This window comes from Suillus plorans (assembly GCF_016647745.1).
Source record: "Suillus plorans strain S12 chromosome Unknown HD556scaffold_61, whole genome shotgun sequence".
In the NCBI taxonomy this organism is placed as follows: Eukaryota; Fungi; Basidiomycota; class Agaricomycetes; order Boletales; family Suillaceae; genus Suillus; species Suillus plorans.
This window is the reverse complement of record NW_024537445.1, coordinates 1-18,083: the sequence shown is the minus strand read 5'-3', so window position 1 is coordinate 18,083 and position 18,083 is coordinate 1. Positions and strand designations below refer to the sequence as shown.

At 49.0% G+C, this 18,083-nt stretch overlaps 7 protein-coding genes across 7 annotated transcripts; 3 read left to right on the top strand and 4 right to left on the bottom strand.

Moving 5' to 3' along the window:
• Window positions 1–309: 309 nt before the first annotated feature.
• HD556DRAFT_1447179 (uncharacterized protein) lies at window positions 310–2,297 on the bottom strand (the record flags this gene model as incomplete). The annotated part of the gene is made up of 6 exons (XM_041307213.1): window positions 310–328; window positions 384–1,206; window positions 1,255–1,358; window positions 1,424–1,552; window positions 1,609–2,006; window positions 2,064–2,297. 6 exons carry the CDS (start codon window positions 2,295–2,297, stop codon window positions 310–312), a joined length of 1,707 nt encoding a protein of 568 aa, XP_041156237.1.
• Window positions 2,298–4,068: 1,771 nt separating this feature from the next.
• HD556DRAFT_1214058 (uncharacterized protein) lies at window positions 4,069–4,778 on the top strand (the record flags this gene model as incomplete). The annotated part of the gene is made up of 3 exons (XM_041296635.1): window positions 4,069–4,263; window positions 4,319–4,489; window positions 4,542–4,778. Coding segments are annotated over 3 exons (603 nt in total), but the record flags the coding sequence as incomplete, so codon positions are not given.
• Window positions 4,779–6,462: 1,684 nt separating this feature from the next.
• HD556DRAFT_1447177 (uncharacterized protein) lies at window positions 6,463–7,277 on the bottom strand (the record flags this gene model as incomplete). The annotated part of the gene is made up of 3 exons (XM_041307212.1): window positions 6,463–6,663; window positions 6,711–7,007; window positions 7,062–7,277. The coding sequence occupies 3 exons, from the start codon at window positions 7,275–7,277 to the stop codon at window positions 6,463–6,465; spliced, it is 714 nt and encodes a 237-aa protein (XP_041156235.1).
• Window positions 7,278–7,448: 171 nt separating this feature from the next.
• On the bottom strand, window positions 7,449–10,687 carry HD556DRAFT_1275501 (uncharacterized protein; the record flags this gene model as incomplete). Its single annotated transcript, XM_041299225.1, has 7 exons — window positions 10,630–10,687; window positions 9,906–10,568; window positions 9,671–9,849; window positions 9,309–9,617; window positions 8,669–9,255; window positions 7,780–8,616; window positions 7,449–7,723 (listed from the first exon to the last, which is right to left on the bottom strand). Exons 1-7 carry the CDS (start codon window positions 10,630–10,632, stop codon window positions 7,449–7,451), a joined length of 2,853 nt encoding a protein of 950 aa, XP_041156234.1. The 5' UTR covers window positions 10,633–10,687.
• A 341-nt stretch (window positions 10,688–11,028) lies between these two features.
• On the top strand, window positions 11,029–12,998 carry HD556DRAFT_1529593 (uncharacterized protein; the record flags this gene model as incomplete). The annotated part of the gene is made up of 6 exons (XM_041309419.1): window positions 11,029–11,343; window positions 11,409–11,827; window positions 11,881–11,984; window positions 12,040–12,213; window positions 12,264–12,640; window positions 12,693–12,998. Exons 1-6 carry the CDS (start codon window positions 11,116–11,118, stop codon window positions 12,996–12,998), a joined length of 1,608 nt encoding a protein of 535 aa, XP_041156233.1. The 5' UTR covers window positions 11,029–11,115.
• A 64-nt stretch (window positions 12,999–13,062) lies between these two features.
• On the bottom strand, window positions 13,063–14,534 carry HD556DRAFT_1538355 (uncharacterized protein; the record flags this gene model as incomplete). Its single annotated transcript, XM_041309687.1, has 8 exons — window positions 14,379–14,534; window positions 14,237–14,329; window positions 14,051–14,176; window positions 13,938–14,000; window positions 13,777–13,887; window positions 13,563–13,714; window positions 13,338–13,424; window positions 13,063–13,254 (listed from the first exon to the last, which is right to left on the bottom strand). The coding sequence occupies exons 1-8, from the start codon at window positions 14,473–14,475 to the stop codon at window positions 13,063–13,065; spliced, it is 921 nt and encodes a 306-aa protein (XP_041156232.1). The 5' UTR covers window positions 14,476–14,534.
• Window positions 14,535–14,634: 100 nt separating this feature from the next.
• On the top strand, window positions 14,635–17,178 carry HD556DRAFT_1399110 (uncharacterized protein). Its single transcript, XM_041303784.1, has 9 exons — window positions 14,635–14,844; window positions 14,899–14,976; window positions 14,999–15,478; window positions 15,523–15,576; window positions 15,787–15,816; window positions 15,869–15,932; window positions 16,088–16,345; window positions 16,375–16,452; window positions 16,503–17,178. Exons 1-9 carry the CDS (start codon window positions 14,701–14,703, stop codon window positions 17,096–17,098), a joined length of 1,782 nt encoding a protein of 593 aa, XP_041156231.1. The 5' UTR covers window positions 14,635–14,700; the 3' UTR covers window positions 17,099–17,178.
• The last annotated feature ends 905 nt before the right edge of the window (window positions 17,179–18,083 follow it).

Below are 18,083 nucleotides of genomic sequence, written 5' to 3'. Positions count from 1 at the left end.
GTCATTTTCGACACCGATTTTCAACAAGTCCAATTTCTGCAGCGAGTTCAACTGTTGTACTGTGGAGACATCCAACGTTCAATTATTCAGTGTCATTGTTTCGTAGCACGAGAGACATGGTATTCAATGACATCGTTATTTCATAGCCTAAGAGACATCCAACATTCAATCATTCAATGACATTGTTGTTTTTTAGCACCTGCACACGAAGTCAAAAAAACGTTCAACCCAAATTATATTGGTAAATAACAAGACCATCAAGCAACAGCACAAAGATCTACAAGACATTTATCTACAACTTGTACTGAATCAGGCACGTCGAGGTCTCCTAAAATTGAGTATACATCAGTACCACCATATAAGCGCGGGAAGGAACAACTTACTTTGCTGGCGCACCAATGTCATTGTCGCGTTCCCTTGGATTGAAGGGTTTACGAGCTCGGCGAAGGGGCACTGTGGCTGACTGAGTTTCACTGGTCGGCGATGAGGGACCATATGCTGCGAGATGTCGCGTGCGCCTACGAGTTTTATTTGCAGGTTGAGTCTGTACTTCCTCGTTGGTAGCTGGCCCAGTATCTCCAAGATCCGCATGAGGAACCGGAGGCAGTAAAACTTCCGGATATCGCACAGGTGGCACACGACAGCCGGCGTCAGGTTCATTGTGTACAGGAAGTGCTTGGCTGCCAAGTGGGGGAGCAATAAGGCCGGGAAATGTTTCTAGAGCGTTGAGGATGAAATTTGGATCATTCATCATGGCGTTGAATGCATTGTGATCGAATGCGGCGGGGTCGGCATCATCCAAATTAGAGTCCAATGAAGTACTGTGTGAATGGGGGGACTGAAGATCAGTGGCGAGGGTGGCATCACTCAAATCATAGTCCAATGAAGTAGAGTCGCTGGCCTGAGGACCTGATGCATTCACGTGTAATGCACCAAGTAATGCATCACTTGATGTTAGCGCTGCGCCCACTTCAATTTCGGCGGATGACTCAGACTGAGGAGTCATCCGATACAAACCCGCGGTATTAAGTCGACTCCCAGATCTGGCACCGTTTAGTATAAGATCCTCCTGTTCCCCATCCACACCAGCACTACTCTCTGTCCACTCCCCATCCAAGTCATCATCCAACGACTCTGACGATGTATCATCATCTTCCTCACTTTCCGAGTCGCTGTGTGAGTCTTGGGGTAGTGTTGCCTCAAATGCTGGAAAAAGGTGAGTACATGCATTTGGAAAAATGGCTCACAACACACCCAGAGCATCCTTGACAAAGGCTAGAAATGCACCCTGCATCACATCAAAGTTCGAGTATTGCTGATCAAACTGTGCTCCGCTTTCGAGTTCCCCAAGATGATAACTGGTTCATAGTATTAGTAAGCACTATTCTTCGTTGCTTCCAAACGATCAACAAACAATACTCACTTAAACACAGATACTTCTCCCGTGCTGGGATCATTTCCCCCCATCAGAACCGAAAATTTCCACCCACCAGTGGCATATGCAAGGTATTTGAAGATGCGATCAAGCATTGGGCCGAGCTCACGAATGGCTCTACAGTTTTGTTTCAGATTGAGCAGTGGATATCAATCAAGTATGAAAGTACGTACTTGATCTTTGCTGCTTCGTCAATCTTTGATAACTTCCCAGACTTCTGGTGTTGGCGTGCTTTCATATATCTTGACCTTGCCTTTCGATACTTCCTCTCAATCTTTTCCTTGACCTCTTCACTTTCTTCCAAGAACATGCGACGCGTGACCTCACAGCGTTTGTTCAGCTTCGGCCCTCGATTGGTCATGTTCTCGCGTTGGATTTCGGTGTCTGCCATCCCTTTGACCTTCGCCTCGTAGTATTTGTGTGAGTATATATCCACTTTTTGTGGTGCACGGGTCCCCTTAAGTTCTACACCACCAGATAACACGGCATCGAACTTCAGCACTCCTTTGACACCACTTGTGCGGCCCAGATGTGCAGGATTTGTTTGCCACCGATACCATGTGGCAATTTGCTTAATCAAATCATTAGTTGGTACTGTCTTATATTATTTAAATATGTAGTCACTGACCTTTTTACGAACCTCCAACACATTTTTCAAGACCTCGGCTTGGTCTGGCGTTAGGGACTCATCATTTAGTAAGTCGCCGAAGAGAGCCTTTCGCTCTGGCCATCTTTCAAAAAATAGTTTATTAACCTTTTTAAAGAACTCCTCGTATTTTTTTTCTGCAGTACACAGGCGAAATTCTGCCATATGGGAGTTGAAGAATTCCCCTTGCTCGTCGGTGGTCCATTTTTTAGGCATAGTGATGTACAGTGATTAGCGGGGGAGGGGGGGAGGGCGAAGGGGCGATATGTTTAGTTAGCAAGTATTTTTGTCTTCGCCTCTGTTCTTCGAATACCGTGCAGTATATTTCTCGGTCTTTACATCTAGGTAGACCAAAACGCCGCACATATTACAGTGACCTATCTCCGTATAATACGAGGGAACGGACATGCATAATATCCCGTATGATACGGGCCAGCGGACCATGGGCCCATGATAAAAATATCCTCGACTATGACGGATGGGCCGGGAGGCAAATTATTCCCGATGGAGACGGGTGGGCCCATGCAGGGAATATATAGAGTAGATGAGTGGGCCGATGTACATGAATATTAGGTAGACGGGTGGGCCGAGGTAGTTGGATATTATGCAGATGGGTGTATTAAGGTAGATGTGTATGAGATAGATGGGTAGGTACTTGTTATCACATTCACGGGTGGGCCCAGACACATATTAAATTAGACGGGTGGGCCGAGGGTATTATAAAATATTGTATTAGACGGGTGGGCCCAGACGCATATTAATTAGACGGGTGGGCCGAGGGTGTTGTATGGGATGTTGTATTAGACGGGTGGGCCGAGGGTGGTATAAAATATAGATGGGTGGGCCCATGTGTATCATAATTGTAGACATGATGGAGCTGAGGTAGTTGTACATCAACCAAATCAGAGGAGGTAATAAATCAAAGTTACCAAGTTCCCGGAGCAGCAGGTGATCTCCTGACATGGCCTTTGATGGTGCACAGGTTGTCTTGCAGAATGTGGAATCCGGGGTGCGAAGCTTGTGTTGCCCTACGAGAAGCCAAGTTCCGACCACCAGAATTTGAGTCAACTGTACCGAGCTCCGAGTTCCGGGACCCGGAACTCAACACATAATTTAGTTAATACTTTCCGTGTTAAATGGCCAACCTGAAGTTGAGATGTTTCTGAAGAGAGCAGCAGGTGCTCTCTTGACATGGCCTTTGATGGTGCGTAGGTTGTCTTGCAGAATGTGGAATCCGGGGTGCGAAGCTTGTGTTGCCCTACGAGAAGCCAAGTTCCGACCACCAAAATGTGAGTCAACCGTACTCAGAGGAGGTAATAAATCAAAGTTACCGAGTTCCCGGAGCAGCAGGTGATCTCCTGACATGGCCTTTGATGGTGCACAGGTTGTCTTGCAGAATTTGGAATCCGGGGTGCGAGGCTTGTGTTTCCCTACAAGAAGCCAAGTTCCGACCACCCAAATTTGGGTCAACCGTACCGACTTCCGAGTTCCGGGACCCGGGAGTCGACAAATGAATATCTGATGACCAGCACACTTCCAATCAGGTAGTATTTCATTGAGCAATGGATAATAATACATCTTTGACAGCCAAAATTATCTCAGGCTCCCTTATCTGATCCTCTCTATCTCCACCCCCTTTAACACCAAAGTCCGGACATTCAGCATTCAGTGTCTGATTTCCCAAGATTAACATCCAGCATGAACGGTTCTTCCCCTTCCACTCCTGATAGTATAAACATCTGGCGCACTTGGGCCCTGACTGTGACTTATGAAGCAGGGGAATATACCGAACAGAAATTCAAGGCAGAGAAGACTGGAGGAGGCCCAGTCATACCTTCCCCCAACCTAGACACTGATCTGGTGATGGCGTGCGATCGCTTGGCTGATGTACTCATAAAGGCATATAAAAATCCCAGTGGGTCTTCCTGCAGATTCGGAAAATTCGTTTTATCATTCAAATTCCTGCATGACAGTTCAGATGCAGGTGGATATTGCAAGATATAGCAAATTGATCTCCCCGAAGGACACCGGGCATAATGAACAGAGAGAGGCTAGGTTGCTTGAGAGGTGTCCTCCTGGCCATGAAGGCAAAAGGTTGGTCGACGAACCTGCCACAATTCTCGATGCATCCGGTGCCATCATCGCATGGTACCTCCCAGACGCCCTGACCGACACCACCCAGGTGTGTAATATACATTGTTACTCAATGGATATTGAATATCAAATGGAACCTACAGAAGGAAATCAGGGAAGCCACCAATTTGCTCGCTCCAAGCCTCGAAAAAAGTGTAAGGGCTGATGGCAATTGGCGAACTAATCAAAAGTGGTTCAACCGGGGCTCGGAAGATGTTGGGGCAACTCCCGGATGCATCAATTTATCTCCGGCATGGTTTCAACAGGGACACGAGGTAGGATCTGATGAGATGGTGATTCCGGCAGTCATACTCACCAATCCCAAAGAATGTGTCCGATCCGGAGGTATCTGCATCATTGAAGGGACCTTCCTGCGAGAATATCCTCAAAGCCATTTCAAGGCCAGCAGCCATCGCGTCCGCGGCACTCAGAGTCATGCATCCTGAGCAGTACTGGGCAGGGTTGCGAACCTTGTCAAACCTAGGACATATAGCAGTAAGCAAGGATCTGCCACAGATGCCGGAGGCCCTGCAGTACTGGGCATCGGTGTTTAACACCCTCTCCATCATTTCCAATCGGGAAACCCCAAATCATCGAGACCATTTGTCCATTGCTGAATGCTTCGACATTCTCACCACCGTGGGGAACTATTCTAATGCTCGGATGACAATGCCAAGCCTTCAGCTGGAGTTCAAGTACAATTCCGGCTGTATGATTGCGTTTTCCGGAAGGATTGTGAGACATGGAGTTTATGATGTGGAAGGGGATCGGATTGCTTGGGCATGGTATATGAGGGATTCTGTTCACATTTACGCTGGTGTTCCATCATGTGGATGGGCTAGTGTGGATGGTCCATACAGTGTGTGAAAGATCAAACAAAGAGCATGCATTGTGACCTATATACATTCCAACAAATGAATACCATGTACCAATAGTTATCTGGACCTCAATACTCAATTGTGAGCATTTGCGAAGTGATATATGGGACTGAATAATTTGGATGCGAGCCTCGGTATTCGATAATCGGAACTCGGGACTTGACATATGGGAGTCCCGAGTGCCAGGGGTACTGAGTCCCGACACCCGGACCTCAGCACTTGATATTTGAGACTGGGGGAAGATGTATCAATATGCTCAAATTAACATTTGTTATTGCCGTACACATTTGACAAAACCCTGAACCCCGACATTGTGAACTCGGGACTCGACACTGTTCTGAATACCGAGTCCCGGAAGCCCAGGTCCCGAGTCCCGAATTTCGGAGTTCGGGGTTCGGCGACCCGGAGCTCGGCAACTGTGTTGGGTGTCAGGGTATGCGGAGCATTGGAGATAGCATGTGTCAGTATTTTGCATTTCATGGTTCATGTTTGGCTGACACATGCGATCTCCAATGTTCCGGATACCCTGACACCCAACACAGTTGCCGAGCTCCGGGTTGCCGAACCCCGAACTCCGAAATTCGGGACTCGGGACCTGGGTTTCGGGACTCGGGACTCGGAGCTCGTGACCTGGGACTCGACAGTGTTCTGAATACCGAGTCCCTGACGCCCGATTCTATAATCACGAAAGATTCCATAATCACGAAAGATGAACCATGAAACGCAGAATACTGACACATGCTATCTCCAATGCTCCGCATACCCTGACACCCAACACAGTTGCCGAGCTCCGGGTCACCGAGTCCCCGAAGCTCCGAATTCCGGGACTCCGGACTTCGGGCTTCGGGACTCGGTGACCCGGAGCTCGGCAACTGTGTTGGGTGTCAGGGTATCCGGAGCATTGGAGATAGCATGTGTCAGTATTCTGCGTTTCATGGTTCATCTTTCGTGATTATGGAATCTTTCGTGATTATAGAATCGGGCGTCAGGGACTCGGTATTCAGAACACTGTCGAGTCCCAGGTCACGAGCTCCGAGTCCCGAGTCCCGAAACCCGAGTCCCGAGTCCCGAATTTCGGAGTTCGGGGTTCGGTGACCCGGAGCTCGGCAACTGTGTTGGGTGTCAGGGTATCCGGAGCATTGGAGATCGCATGTGTCAGCCAAACATGAACCATGAAACGCAAAATACTGACACATGCTATCTCCAATGCTCCGCATACCCTGACACCCAACACAGTTGCCGAGCTCCGGGTCGCCGAACCCCGAACTCCGAAATTCGGGACTCGGGACCTGGGCTTCCGGGACTCGGGTGCAAGATTTTTGAATGCATAGAATATTTTACATCTTGTATACAATGAACACTGAATGGGACTACACTCCTTTGCCTTTCCTCAATTTCTCTAACATGTCAGTGTACATCTTCACCTCTGCCATCTTGGCTTTGATGCCCTCATCTTGCTCCTCCATCAATGCTTCCATGCGTTCTTTAATCCACCTCAGTCCCATAAGTGGTGGAGTCGAAGTGTTTCTCAACTTCTCTGGAAGAACCAAAGCATCATCCTCAACATTAAGCTAGAACAGATAAGTCATCAATCAAGGCAATTCAGCTAACATCTTACCGCCCAATACTGGTAGTGAGAGACGCAGGAAGCCATTATTTCATCCCACTGCCATGGTTGATCCGGGATTGTGGTGTTTCCCATCCACCATGGACATGTATATGCAAACACAATCCGGGACGGATGTCCTGCAATTGCCTCATCATCAAATGAAAGGAGGTGGAATGAAAAGACGTCGTCCGGAACCGTGTTCCAGGTTAGCATGGGATACAACTTAAGGATATAAGCGACAGGGACCGGAAGAACCGACACGATATTCTGTGAAGCTGAGTACTGCAGGAGTGGTGTGACAAAAGTCTGCTCAAATTTTTAGCATTGACCAACAAAGTCATCAGGGCAGTGGTAACATACATTCATCTCCCATTGCAGCCCGGCTTTAAAATACTTTATCCGGTCAGAAGATAGACCATTGTTGGCAGCTTCCGTCTGATATTGAGAGATGCATGCACGGACCCGCGATCCAGCCATTGCCAATGTGCAGGAAATAGTTCCAAGGCTCAGCTTCAGGGGTCGGTAATGGCTTCCGGCATTCAGAGTGCCAGAAGTGGATGCAGGAGTTGCAGGCATGGCTAATACAGGACTATGGCGCTGGCAATGCAAGTGAAAGATGGTGAAGATGTGAAGATAAGAATCACTGATGGATGGATACGAAATTCAAACTCCGACATGGGCTGACCCGGACAATTCCCGGGCCTCAATTATGTATGTGGAAAAAGGGACTTCATGAGAAAACAATGTTCATTCATCTCCAGCCTCTATCAACACGTTTTGTAGGTCTTGAAAAGCTGCCTGCGCATCCTGTGCGAGCAATGAATACATTCGCGATTGCCTTCCGGCATAGCATCCGTGACCCGGAAGGCGTTTCTCCAATGATTCCTGCATGTGGTCGCCCCATTGGGTTGCTTTCCACAAAAAGAACTTACATGTCCAATCCATCTCCAATTTGACCAATATCATTTCTTCCCTCCATCGATCTCGTAGTGCCTTTGCCCGCAGCCAATGGACTCGGTAAACTTGGCATGGGTCCAGTCAGGTAACCGTGGGATATGACATGCAAGCAGGAACTCACATTCCTCATTCCACGATTGATCAGGACCCCCGAGGTCGACTTCAACAGACCAAAACCAAGCCAAAGATTCATTTCGTTGACCTCGGGCATTTGGGTCGCCCACTGCAGTGCTGATTTTGAGTTGCTCGCGAAGCAGGGGTTTGTATTTCTGAAGCTGGTCTTGCCCCGGCTCAAGTTTCATCATTTGCTTCCTGGTCTTTGTATATATGCTGGCATGGAGGGAGACTGCCTGCTGCACCGACGTCACCTGGGACCAAGCTCGAGTTTTCAGGGCCTGGGATTTGGCCTGCCGAACGGTTGTTCGGAACAGGATGGCCTTGTTGCAAAGGTAAATGCGGAGATTGTGAAGGGCATCATTGGCCTGCCCTTCACGAAGAGACATCTCCAGGGGAATCAGATCCTCTGCCATGCATCGTCTGCATCTATCAACACCCAGGTTTGATGGCAACGGGATTACAGTGAGCTCGGGAGAGTTTGTCCATGTATGAGATGTCTCTGTGAAATCCGCCGGGTCATCATCGAGATCATCTAGAATGTCTACGTTCAAGTCCTCAGGTTCATCATCTGCATCAAATCCCTCCCCGAGATGTGTTAGAGCAGACCGAGCAAATCCATCTATCTGGCCTTGGAGCCGATCGCGTTGACGGGCAATGTCTAATCTCTGTGTCTCAGTGGATCTTCTTCCGATCCTTCGGACCTCGATGAGCAATGCAATCTGAGCCTCTTCAATTGCTAACCCTGTTGATATCCACGTCGCCACAGATCTGCGAGAGGGTGCTGCATTGCGGGCGTTACCCTCCTCTAATAATCTAAGCTCGATCTCCTTTTTGCTTGGTGCTGAGTGCAATATTAATTCCGACCTCGATGGAGACAATGGAACTCAACGTACCCTTTTTTATATTGATCTCATATTCATCCATCGCCGCAGGATCATTCAATCTGCTTGACTGAGCTATCCTCTCCCTGGCTAACCATTCTGTCTTCAAATGTGAGGGTGCTGCTTCATCGAGTCTGTCGAATGCCTTTCCACTTTCCGAGATGCCATTCCTCGCCAGCTTGTATTTCCGGCATAGAGTCCTTTTCATGCGAATCATCTTGCAGAAATTGGAGTCATTCATCTGATAATCAAGGCATTCCTTTCGGTGGGGAGATGACATTCCCCGAGCAGCAGGGGAAATCAGATTGAGCCGTGCCCATAGCGTCTCCATGATCTCTCCATCGATCCGACCAATGCCTTCAATAAAGTTAGAAGCATATCGGACATAGCAGCTGTCCTGATGGCCATGAATGTGCCACAACCCAATTCCGGGAATGATGGTTAGTTGTGGTGCCATGTCTAGAAATCGACTTCGATCCACCCGAACCCGAAAGTGTTTGTTGTATTGACAATTAATATCATAGAAGGTGACAGCCCTGGTGATGCCTTCCATGTTGTGCCGGGAAGCCTCGCAAAGGGCGTAGTCCATGTTCATTTGTCTGCAAGTGACCCATGGTTAACTCGTGAATGAGGAATGGTGGATGTGGCTTGCCTTTCGCCTTTCTGAAAATCCACCATGGAGTGAGGGACAAAGCAACCGTGTCTGGCACAGGCAACTCCCCCGATACCGGTGGACTCCAGCTTGTGCCGAGCAGCATTAGCTTGATTTACTGCCCGGTGGTTGTTGCAGCTTGATTTTTCCACCGTGTCAGCAGCCTCTGCCAGATGCATTTTATACCGGTCCTTTCCTACCATGAATCCAAGCCCATCGGATAGCCAAACTTCATCGAATGGCTTAATGGGATGCAGATGTTCGGCTTTGAAATTTCCGTCCATCACAAATGACCGGGTGTATTTCCAGCTTGGATCGCTAGTATTATTATGGAGGCCACATTGGTTGAGAATAGGACTCACTCATCAAGCGATTCATCCTCTGACAACAGCACATTAATCCCTGGCTGAGGACACGCCGGGCAAAATAATGCGAGTTCTCCTGTGCTCGGGTTATCAGAACGATGGCCAAAGCCATGCCATTTCATTGTCTTCAACTGCCTCCACTGTCGAGCGACCCTCATGAGCTCTCTGTATCGGTCCTTGCAATGTGCTTTGTCAATATGATGTCCAGTAGATGAAGAGGGTAAGGCATTACCGGAACAAGGTGTGGAAACATGCTGGAGGTCATTCGCCGGAGCTTGCTGTAATAGTTCATCGCCGAGGTGCCGCATTCAAGGCTGTCCAGTAGAAAATCATTGAGCACTCTGAAGGTGAACACAGTCTTTGGCCTGTTGAAAGATGCAGGGAAAAATCCGTGTCGAAACATTTGAATGTCCGGACTCATGGCATTCGGACATTCACAACATCGAATCTCCAGGCGATGAACTCCGGACTTGTCTACAATGACCATGGTGTTTTCCTTTGGCTGGAACTCGGGTCCGGACACAAATGGCAGATCTTCAGGCTCGAGCAGGTCTTCAGGTTCATCTTCTTCAAACAAATTCCACCGATCAGTGACCTCCGGACATTGTTTGCCATCATGGCCAAGGTGTATAATGAGTCCCACATGAGCGAGACAACTCCGCTCAAAGAATCGCCCATTCCATTGACTGATCCAGTGGAAAGGATTGCTACGATGTTGACTCCTGCAACAGCCCGTGCAATAGAGTGGCTCGCCAAGACAATCTTGACATTTGTACACCCCATCCTGTTCGCAGATGATGCATCTCCTGTCTTCTGGTGGAGCTTCTCGATCAAGGAGGTGATGTAGATATGATTCCTGCCTTGGCAGCCATTGCCTGAGGTAGTCATTTTGACTCTGTATTTTTGAATGCTTAGCCATAGTTTGAATGACACTCCAACATTGTACATGAACTTGCCATGGTTTTTGGGAGTTGCAAAGGCTCAAAGGAGCCTTGGTCCTGCTCATAAGTATTGTCAGGAAAGTCTTCCCAAGGAGGTGGTGCCTCAACAGGCTGAATTGTTGGTGATTCTGGGGGAGAGTTAGGCATGGACCTGTAGGCATGTCGCCTCGTGCTTGCAAGTGGGACCTTGACCCAAGTCTTCCTACCTTTGCTGCCCCTTGCTTCCACCCTGTGAGATTTTTGCACTGGGGTGCATCTACCTATCTTCATCTTGTTTACTAATGTTGCAAGCAAGGCATCAGCTCAGGTGTAATGAATTGTTATTGCAATATGATGCTGTGCAGTCCTGTTGGCTCATTACAAATTCATTTCCATTAATGGATTCTTTTCAAATATGGGCCGATTAACAGATTATTAGGCTTTGCTCTAAGTTCAACTTCGCACAATTCATTAATACTTCTACCTTGCAAATCCTCAGCCCGTTCTGCATTCTGATTCACTATGGCAAGAACAGGTCATTCCACCAACATGACTTCCGGAAGACACAGGGCGCGTCAACCACAGTCTCAGAAGCTCACAGACAAGGAGATTTTGGAGTTGAAGAACTACCTTCCTGAGTGGACTGCCGCCAAAAGGAGTGAGAAGAGGGGGATTTTCACTGCCATAGCAAGGGCGGCCAGGTTGTTTGCTCCTAAGGTGGACCAAAAACAATGGAAAAAGAGGAAGCAGGTGATGCTCCTTTGTTGCGTTGAAAAACTAAATTTTCAACATCACATTTTTTCATCAAATCTTAGGTGTACAAGACTTGGTTGTTCAACAACAAGAAAAAGAAGGAAAGGAAGGACACCATCAAGTATGGGAGGAAATGGACGCCCAGGATGGTGGTCTACCAGCAGAAACGCGAAGAGGTGCTGAAGAGGATTGAGGACGAGTCGGGGGTAAAGCCCGGAGATCCTGGTATGTTCAAACATTATCAGGCGGCGGTGAAGAGAGTCATGGCTGAATTGGACGACGACGAGTTGGAGAAGGCGAAAGAAACAGCGGAAGAGTGGTCCAACAACTGTCCGCCTCCGGAGATACAAGCACAAGTCGCCCGTAAGAAGGGTCCGGCATATATGGAGCACTTTTCGAACGAGATGTGGAGGCAATGTGGGATGAGAGTTTTTGTGATGTCGGCTTGGAAGAATGAAAAGGGAGAGGTGCTGTTCGGGATGTGAGTACATTTACCCATTGACATGGATCTTTCATCTGAAAATATTCATGCAGGCATGATGATAACGAGGCCTTAGGAGACGGGGACAGCTTCATGAAGACGAAGGACTGGGAGGACATTGAGCCAGTGTGGCAGGAGTACGCGCAGGAACAGTTCGGTGAGTGTTTGAACCATGTATACCAGATTGAACATGTTGAGCATCACGATGATAGGTGCCGGGGCACGGGATGGAGGACGTCAGGTCAAGGGAGGTCGAAAAAGAATTCGAAAACCAGCTTTCGAACTCGAAATGGACGGGGAGGGTATGCCACTCCTTCCCGACATCACTGACACGAAACTTGAGGAGAAGAAGGCCATAGTGAGGGCCTTTCTTACATCGCACTATCGTGAGTTTCTCGTTGCATCATCTGACAAATTGTTCAATGCATGGACACAGGGATATGTTCCGGGAAGGACAAGGCGGTTGTACCATGGAGTGCCATTGTACAAAGTCAGGATGACTTCGTGGCCCGGACGTATCTTCCGGCAGATGTTGACTTGAAGGAGCCTTCAAAGCTGCAAAATTGGGACACGACTGCCTTGCTCCATTTCTGGCATGCTCGGCAGGAAACAGGAGAAGGTCCCACATTTCTGTTCAAAGCATGGAAGAACAAAGATGGGGACATGGTACCATCTGTCATATCTGGCAAGTCGCCCTCTCCTCAGACTAGTATAGTGAGAAAGCAGCAGAGGGTTACCATCCGAGGGCCTCGGGATTCGTCGACAGAAGCCGAGAGTGATAAGGAGAGTGCCACTAATCATACGGAGGATGATGTGGATGATGACCTGGCTGACGGGAGACATCCGCTGATGAAACCCAGGACAGGGAGGTCCTACACCAAAAGGGACGGCAGTCCCACGTGCAATTCCAAAGCCTCGCCGGGCCAAGCCAGCCAAAAAAGGTGCATTACTGACATCAAGAATGGGCGACCTCCTTGCTGGGTTAACTGAAGACGCGACCAGAGAAGTTAGAGAGGATGTTGAAATGGAAGAGAGTATCACGCCGCCGGCACAGAAAAGGGGGCGGGGCAAGAAAGTCACAGTTGAACCATCCACGAGGACGACCCGGAGTAAGTTGCAAATGCCAGTAGACAGTACACCTAGAGTAACCAGAGCACGGGGACGCACTTAATGTAGATATATCTTCCTGCCGTCATGTGTAATGTCATATGTGCTATTGTGTATATGTCAAAGTACTAACGACCTAATCTTAAATCCCAAATCTCCAGTACCAAGGCCCGAGTACCGAACCCCGAGTACCGAACCCCGAGTACCGAACCCCGAACCCCGATCACCGGGCACCGAGCACCGAGTACCGAGTACGGAGTACCGAGCACAGAACACCGGGCAGCGAGGACTGAGTAGGTGGAGTATACAAGTACCAAGGACTAAGTACTGAGTAGGTAAAGTATACAAGTACCAAGTACTAAGTACTGAGCAGGCAAAGTATACTGCACCGAACCCCGAGTACCGAACCCCGAACCCCGATCACCGGGCACCGAGCACCGAGTACCGAGTACGGAGTACCGAGCACAGAACACCGGGCAGCGAGGAAGGACTAAGTACTGAGTAGGTAAAGTATACTGCAATATGTCTACTATCAGACATTGATTGATATTTACATGTTACTTGAGTCCTCAAAGAACTCAATGAGGGTATCTAATACCTTCAGCATTTCGGAGGTTGACTCCCTTACCCGTTGCATCCTCCGGAGGTCAGCATCTGCTTTCCGCAGTTTGTCGCATGTTTCCGCCCATGCCATCCTGAATGGTCTGTCAGCCTCAAGAAGTTGTGCTACTGTAGGGGCAGGAAGATTTCCATGACTCTGTTCGTAATCACCCAGGCGATCTACAATTGTTTGAACTTGCAGAACATTAGCAGAGATAAATAATCAACTGTTGTATACATACTTTCAGCTTGATCATAAGATCCGATTGGCATGAACTCCTGAACCATGGCACGCAGTTCGTCATTGTTGAGTTCCGGCTCGGGCAATTGACGTTCGGGAGTTTCTGAATTCGCTTGGGAGATAACATGAATAGAACACATGACATGATATGAATACACGTACAAGGTATGGGTGCCTCTGGTACAGCCGGAGTGGCCGGATGAGGTTCGGGAGTCGATTCATTCACTGGGGAAATGCCATGAAAAATGAACATGAGATGAAAAGAATAACCTCACCAGCCATAGGAAAATCGGGTACAGCCGGAGCATCATCAGACGAAATAAAGGTATCCTCCGGACCAAGATATAAGTCCGGGTCATCGTACAGGGCCAGTCCATCTGCCAGGGCCGGATATGATGGATCTGGAAGTATGTGATGGATTTGCACATGTAGAATATGTACATTTGAATTGAGAAACATACCGGGAATCGCATTTAACGAATCCAGACCACCGGATGACCCAGAATCAGAGTCTAACTCATCATCCGGCCCAAGGTATATATCATCTAATGGATCTAAACCATGTAAGATCAATTCACTGAAATCAGCAAAAACAAAACATACCAAGGGACATCCGGGACTGGGAGGTCTCATCCACATCCATTGAGGTGTATTCAGTGACCGGAGGGTCATGAAATCTGACCCCAGGTTGAGAGCTCATGATATCTGATGAGCTGATGAACTGATGAACTGATTGATAACAGATAACGTCGAAGTTCAACACATGGCCGGCGATTGCCGAAAGTTGAACCATGACCAAACAAAGACAAACAATCAACGATTTTCAACATTGTCCTTCAATTGTATTGTTTCTTTGAAACTTCATTCTAGTGATAACAGATTTCACCCTGCTTTCAACATTCTCACATCTGTCAACTCAATCCAAATGTCTACTCCAGTTCAATCTTTATTGGCCGACCTCAAGGCATCCACTGCTCAACTTGTGGGCGTCATTGCCGGCACCCGGCACGTCCCGGCCGGCTCAGTGCACATCCACATTGCTCTGGCAAGGCAGGTCACCAATCTGTTGGTAAGTTGCACTTATTAAATTAGTTTACCATTCATGTTTCTAATATCCGGGTAGGCTGACATCATCCGGGTGCATGAGAAAGGGGATTACATCCCTGGCATTGTGGCTTCCTGTTCTAAGGAGCTGATGAGGGTGTCGTTCCATGACTCCCCAGGTGTTGCCCAACTGGCACAGCATTGGCCATGATGATCCCCGGGTGGCTAGACACGCCTGGCGCAAGCAGGTCCGTGCCTGGGAGGCGTTGGGTGACAATTCCTGTGATCTCCCTGTTGTTTCTAATCCTTCCACTGGCCCACTGACTGTCAATCTTCCGTCTCCACCTGTCCCTTCCCCCGCACCTGTCCCTTCCCCCACCACTGTCATTCACTCCCCTCCCGTCGTCGCCGGCAATGTCGCCGGACCTTCCGGCAAGACGACCTCCGAGTTCCGGGACAAAGGGAAAGGTAAGGCCATTTCTGTTGACTTGGAGCCGGAAGTCGGAGGGAGCAACAAGAGGAAGTCCCCCATGATTTCTGGACACTCCTCCCAACCTCCGAAGTCGGCGATGAAGGGTCACAAGTGTGTCAAGTCAACTGGACTCCCCAAGTCAAAGCCGTTTGTGGAGTCGGAAGATGATGAAGACCCAATTGTTCAGGTATGTGTTCTGGCTCATTGTGACATGCTCTCAATTTGTTGTAGCCGATTTCGCGTGGAGTGCCAGAGGTCGTCCTTTCCCAGCTCTCCACCATTGTTGTAAGGAAACCCCAGTCGCCTCGTTCACCTGGTTCCCCAAGAAGCAATCATTTGGGCCTGCTTCGGTAAGTCTGATTTAGTCGTCCGGAACTCATATATATGCTCATGTGTCCACAGCTGACTGCCGGCAAACGTCCGGAGGTCATGGTGAGTTTTCCGGACAGGTCCGGAACTCGCATGTATTATTCTTACTCATGCCCATCGCATTAGGAATCTCCCATCAGTCGTCCGGAGGCTCGGGTAAGTCTTACAAGCTCGCCCGGAACTCACATGTGTACTTACAATTTATCAGGCAACCTCCGGCAGTCGTCCGGAAGTTGAGGAGTCCACTGGTGATACTTCCAGCGCTTCGGACGGTGACCCTCCGGCCACTACCACATTTGATATCACCATTCCGGCCCAGTGAGTGCTCAATTAATTCCCCTAGTACATCTACTAACGGATACCACAGAACAACCCCTGCCATTATTGCGTCAAGGAGAATTGGCCCTGTGCGACTCGTTTGGACAAGAGGTCCAGCATCCCTGCCTGTCTTGCATCCGCTGCTCCACCAAGAAGATCAAATGCAACCCGGCATCTCTGGGATCCCCGCCCAAACGGACCCGAGGGAAGTCTACCACGGGACGGACGCGTTCCAAGACACCTGCCCCTGCTCCATCCACTGCTCCGTCTCCCTCCAGGTCAAGGGCCCGGACTCGTAGTCAATCTCGTGGCCCGTCCCGAACTCCGGCCATCCCTGCTGCAAGTACACCCCAGGTGCAGTCACGTGGTCGCAGCAAGACCATCACTACCAAGAAGACACCTGCACCCTGCACCTGCACCTGCACCTGCCACCTGCACCTGCCCCTGCACCTGCACCTGCACCTGCGCCAACTCGTAAGTCACCCACACTTTTTGATGACCGGCTGACCTTATTTTTTACTTAGCTGTTCGGTCTTCGAGTTCGCAGTTGCCTCGTGCAGCACTAGATGTTCCCATGCCGGATCTCCATTCCATGGCAATCGCGATTCGGGATGGTGCAGCTCGCATCGCTATTCTTGAGGCTCGGGTGCAGGAGCAGGATGCTAAGATTGATACCCTCCAACGCCTCCATGAGAGCCTCCGGCGCACGATGGTCGACCCGCACCCTTCATTTTCACTTCCGGACACACCGGCCGATGCAACAATCTTGCTTGATCAATCTGGTCCCCCCCCGTCCATTTCACCCCTCCCCTCCACACTTTCCAACCTCATTGATTTGGACATGTCAGTCATGGAACCCACACCCTTGATGGTTGAGGATGGATCTGCTATGGTAGGTCTCAATGTTGAGCCCACCCAAGTTCAGCCTGAGGGTCCACAATCCTCCGGCGAAATTGTGCTCCCGGATGAACCAGGCAACCTCTTGCCAGAATCCTCCGGCGATATTGTGGTCCCTAATGAACAAGGTAACCTCCTGCCAGAATATGATTCCTCTGATGAGGATATGGATGTTGAGGGGAAGGTTGATCTTCCTGGTGAGGAGGTTGCAATGGCTACATAATTGCTCAGTGATAGATGTACATAAATCTTTTTCAATGCATGTTACCTATGCCACAATTGAATGATTCAATAATCAGTCCCGATATCCAGAACTCGAAACTGTAGATTGAGGTAGATATCACCCTACACCCTAACACCCGAATGTCAAATTTTCAGTGCCGAACCCCGAGTGCCGGGTGCCGGGTGCCGAGTCCCAAAGCCCGGAACTCAGGATTTGACATTTGAGACGAACGACATTTTTCAAACATGTTTCTATCAACCTCCGTATATCTATAAACATTTTACTAACCTCCAACCCCCGAAATATATTTTTGTTGTCTCATACCGAGTTCCGAGTTCCGGGACCCCCGAACCCCGAAACCCGAACCCGGCAGTCCACAATTTCGGGGTTCGGGAGTTGGGTCCCGGAACTAGGAACTCGGTATGTGAGACAAGCAAAATATATTTCAAACACGGGTAAGTCAATGTGTCCGTCAATCAACTCGATTGTAAATTATATTTTATTGATCTCCCCAAATTTCCCAAGTTCCGAGTTCCGAGTTCCGGGACCCCCGAACCCCGAAACCCGAAACCCGGCAGTCCACAATTTCGGGGTTCGGGTGATTGACGGACACATTGACTTACCCGTGTTTGAAATATATTTTGCTTGTCTCACATACCGAGTTCCTAGTTCCGGGACCCAACTCCCGAACCCCGAAATTGTGGACTGCCGGGTTTCGGGTTTCGGGGTTCGGGGGTCCCGGAACTCGGAACTCGGAACTTGGGAAATTTGGGGAGATCAATAAAATATACTTTACAATCGAGTTGATTGACGGACACATTGACTTACCCGTGTATGAAATATATTTTGTCTCACATACCGAGTTCCGAGTTCCGGGACCCCCGAACCCCGAAACCCGACACCCGGCAGTCCACAATTTCGGTTTTGGGGTTGGTAAATCTCGGTTTGGGGTTTTGCACTGAAAAGTTGACATTTATACGTATCC

Bases quoted from the DNA above. Each gene is read 5' to 3' on its own strand.
- HD556DRAFT_1399110 (XM_041303784.1), top strand. From the start codon at position 14,701: ATGTCTACTCCAGTTCAATCTTTATTGGCCGACCTCAAGGCATCCACT. The intron at 15,479-15,522 runs GTATGTGTTCTG...AATTTGTTGTAG, and splicing joins ATGAAGACCCAATTGTTCAG to CCGATTTCGCGTGGAGTGCC. The intron at 16,453-16,502 runs GTAAGTCACCCA...TTTTTTACTTAG, and splicing joins ACCTGCACCTGCGCCAACTC to CTGTTCGGTCTTCGAGTTCG.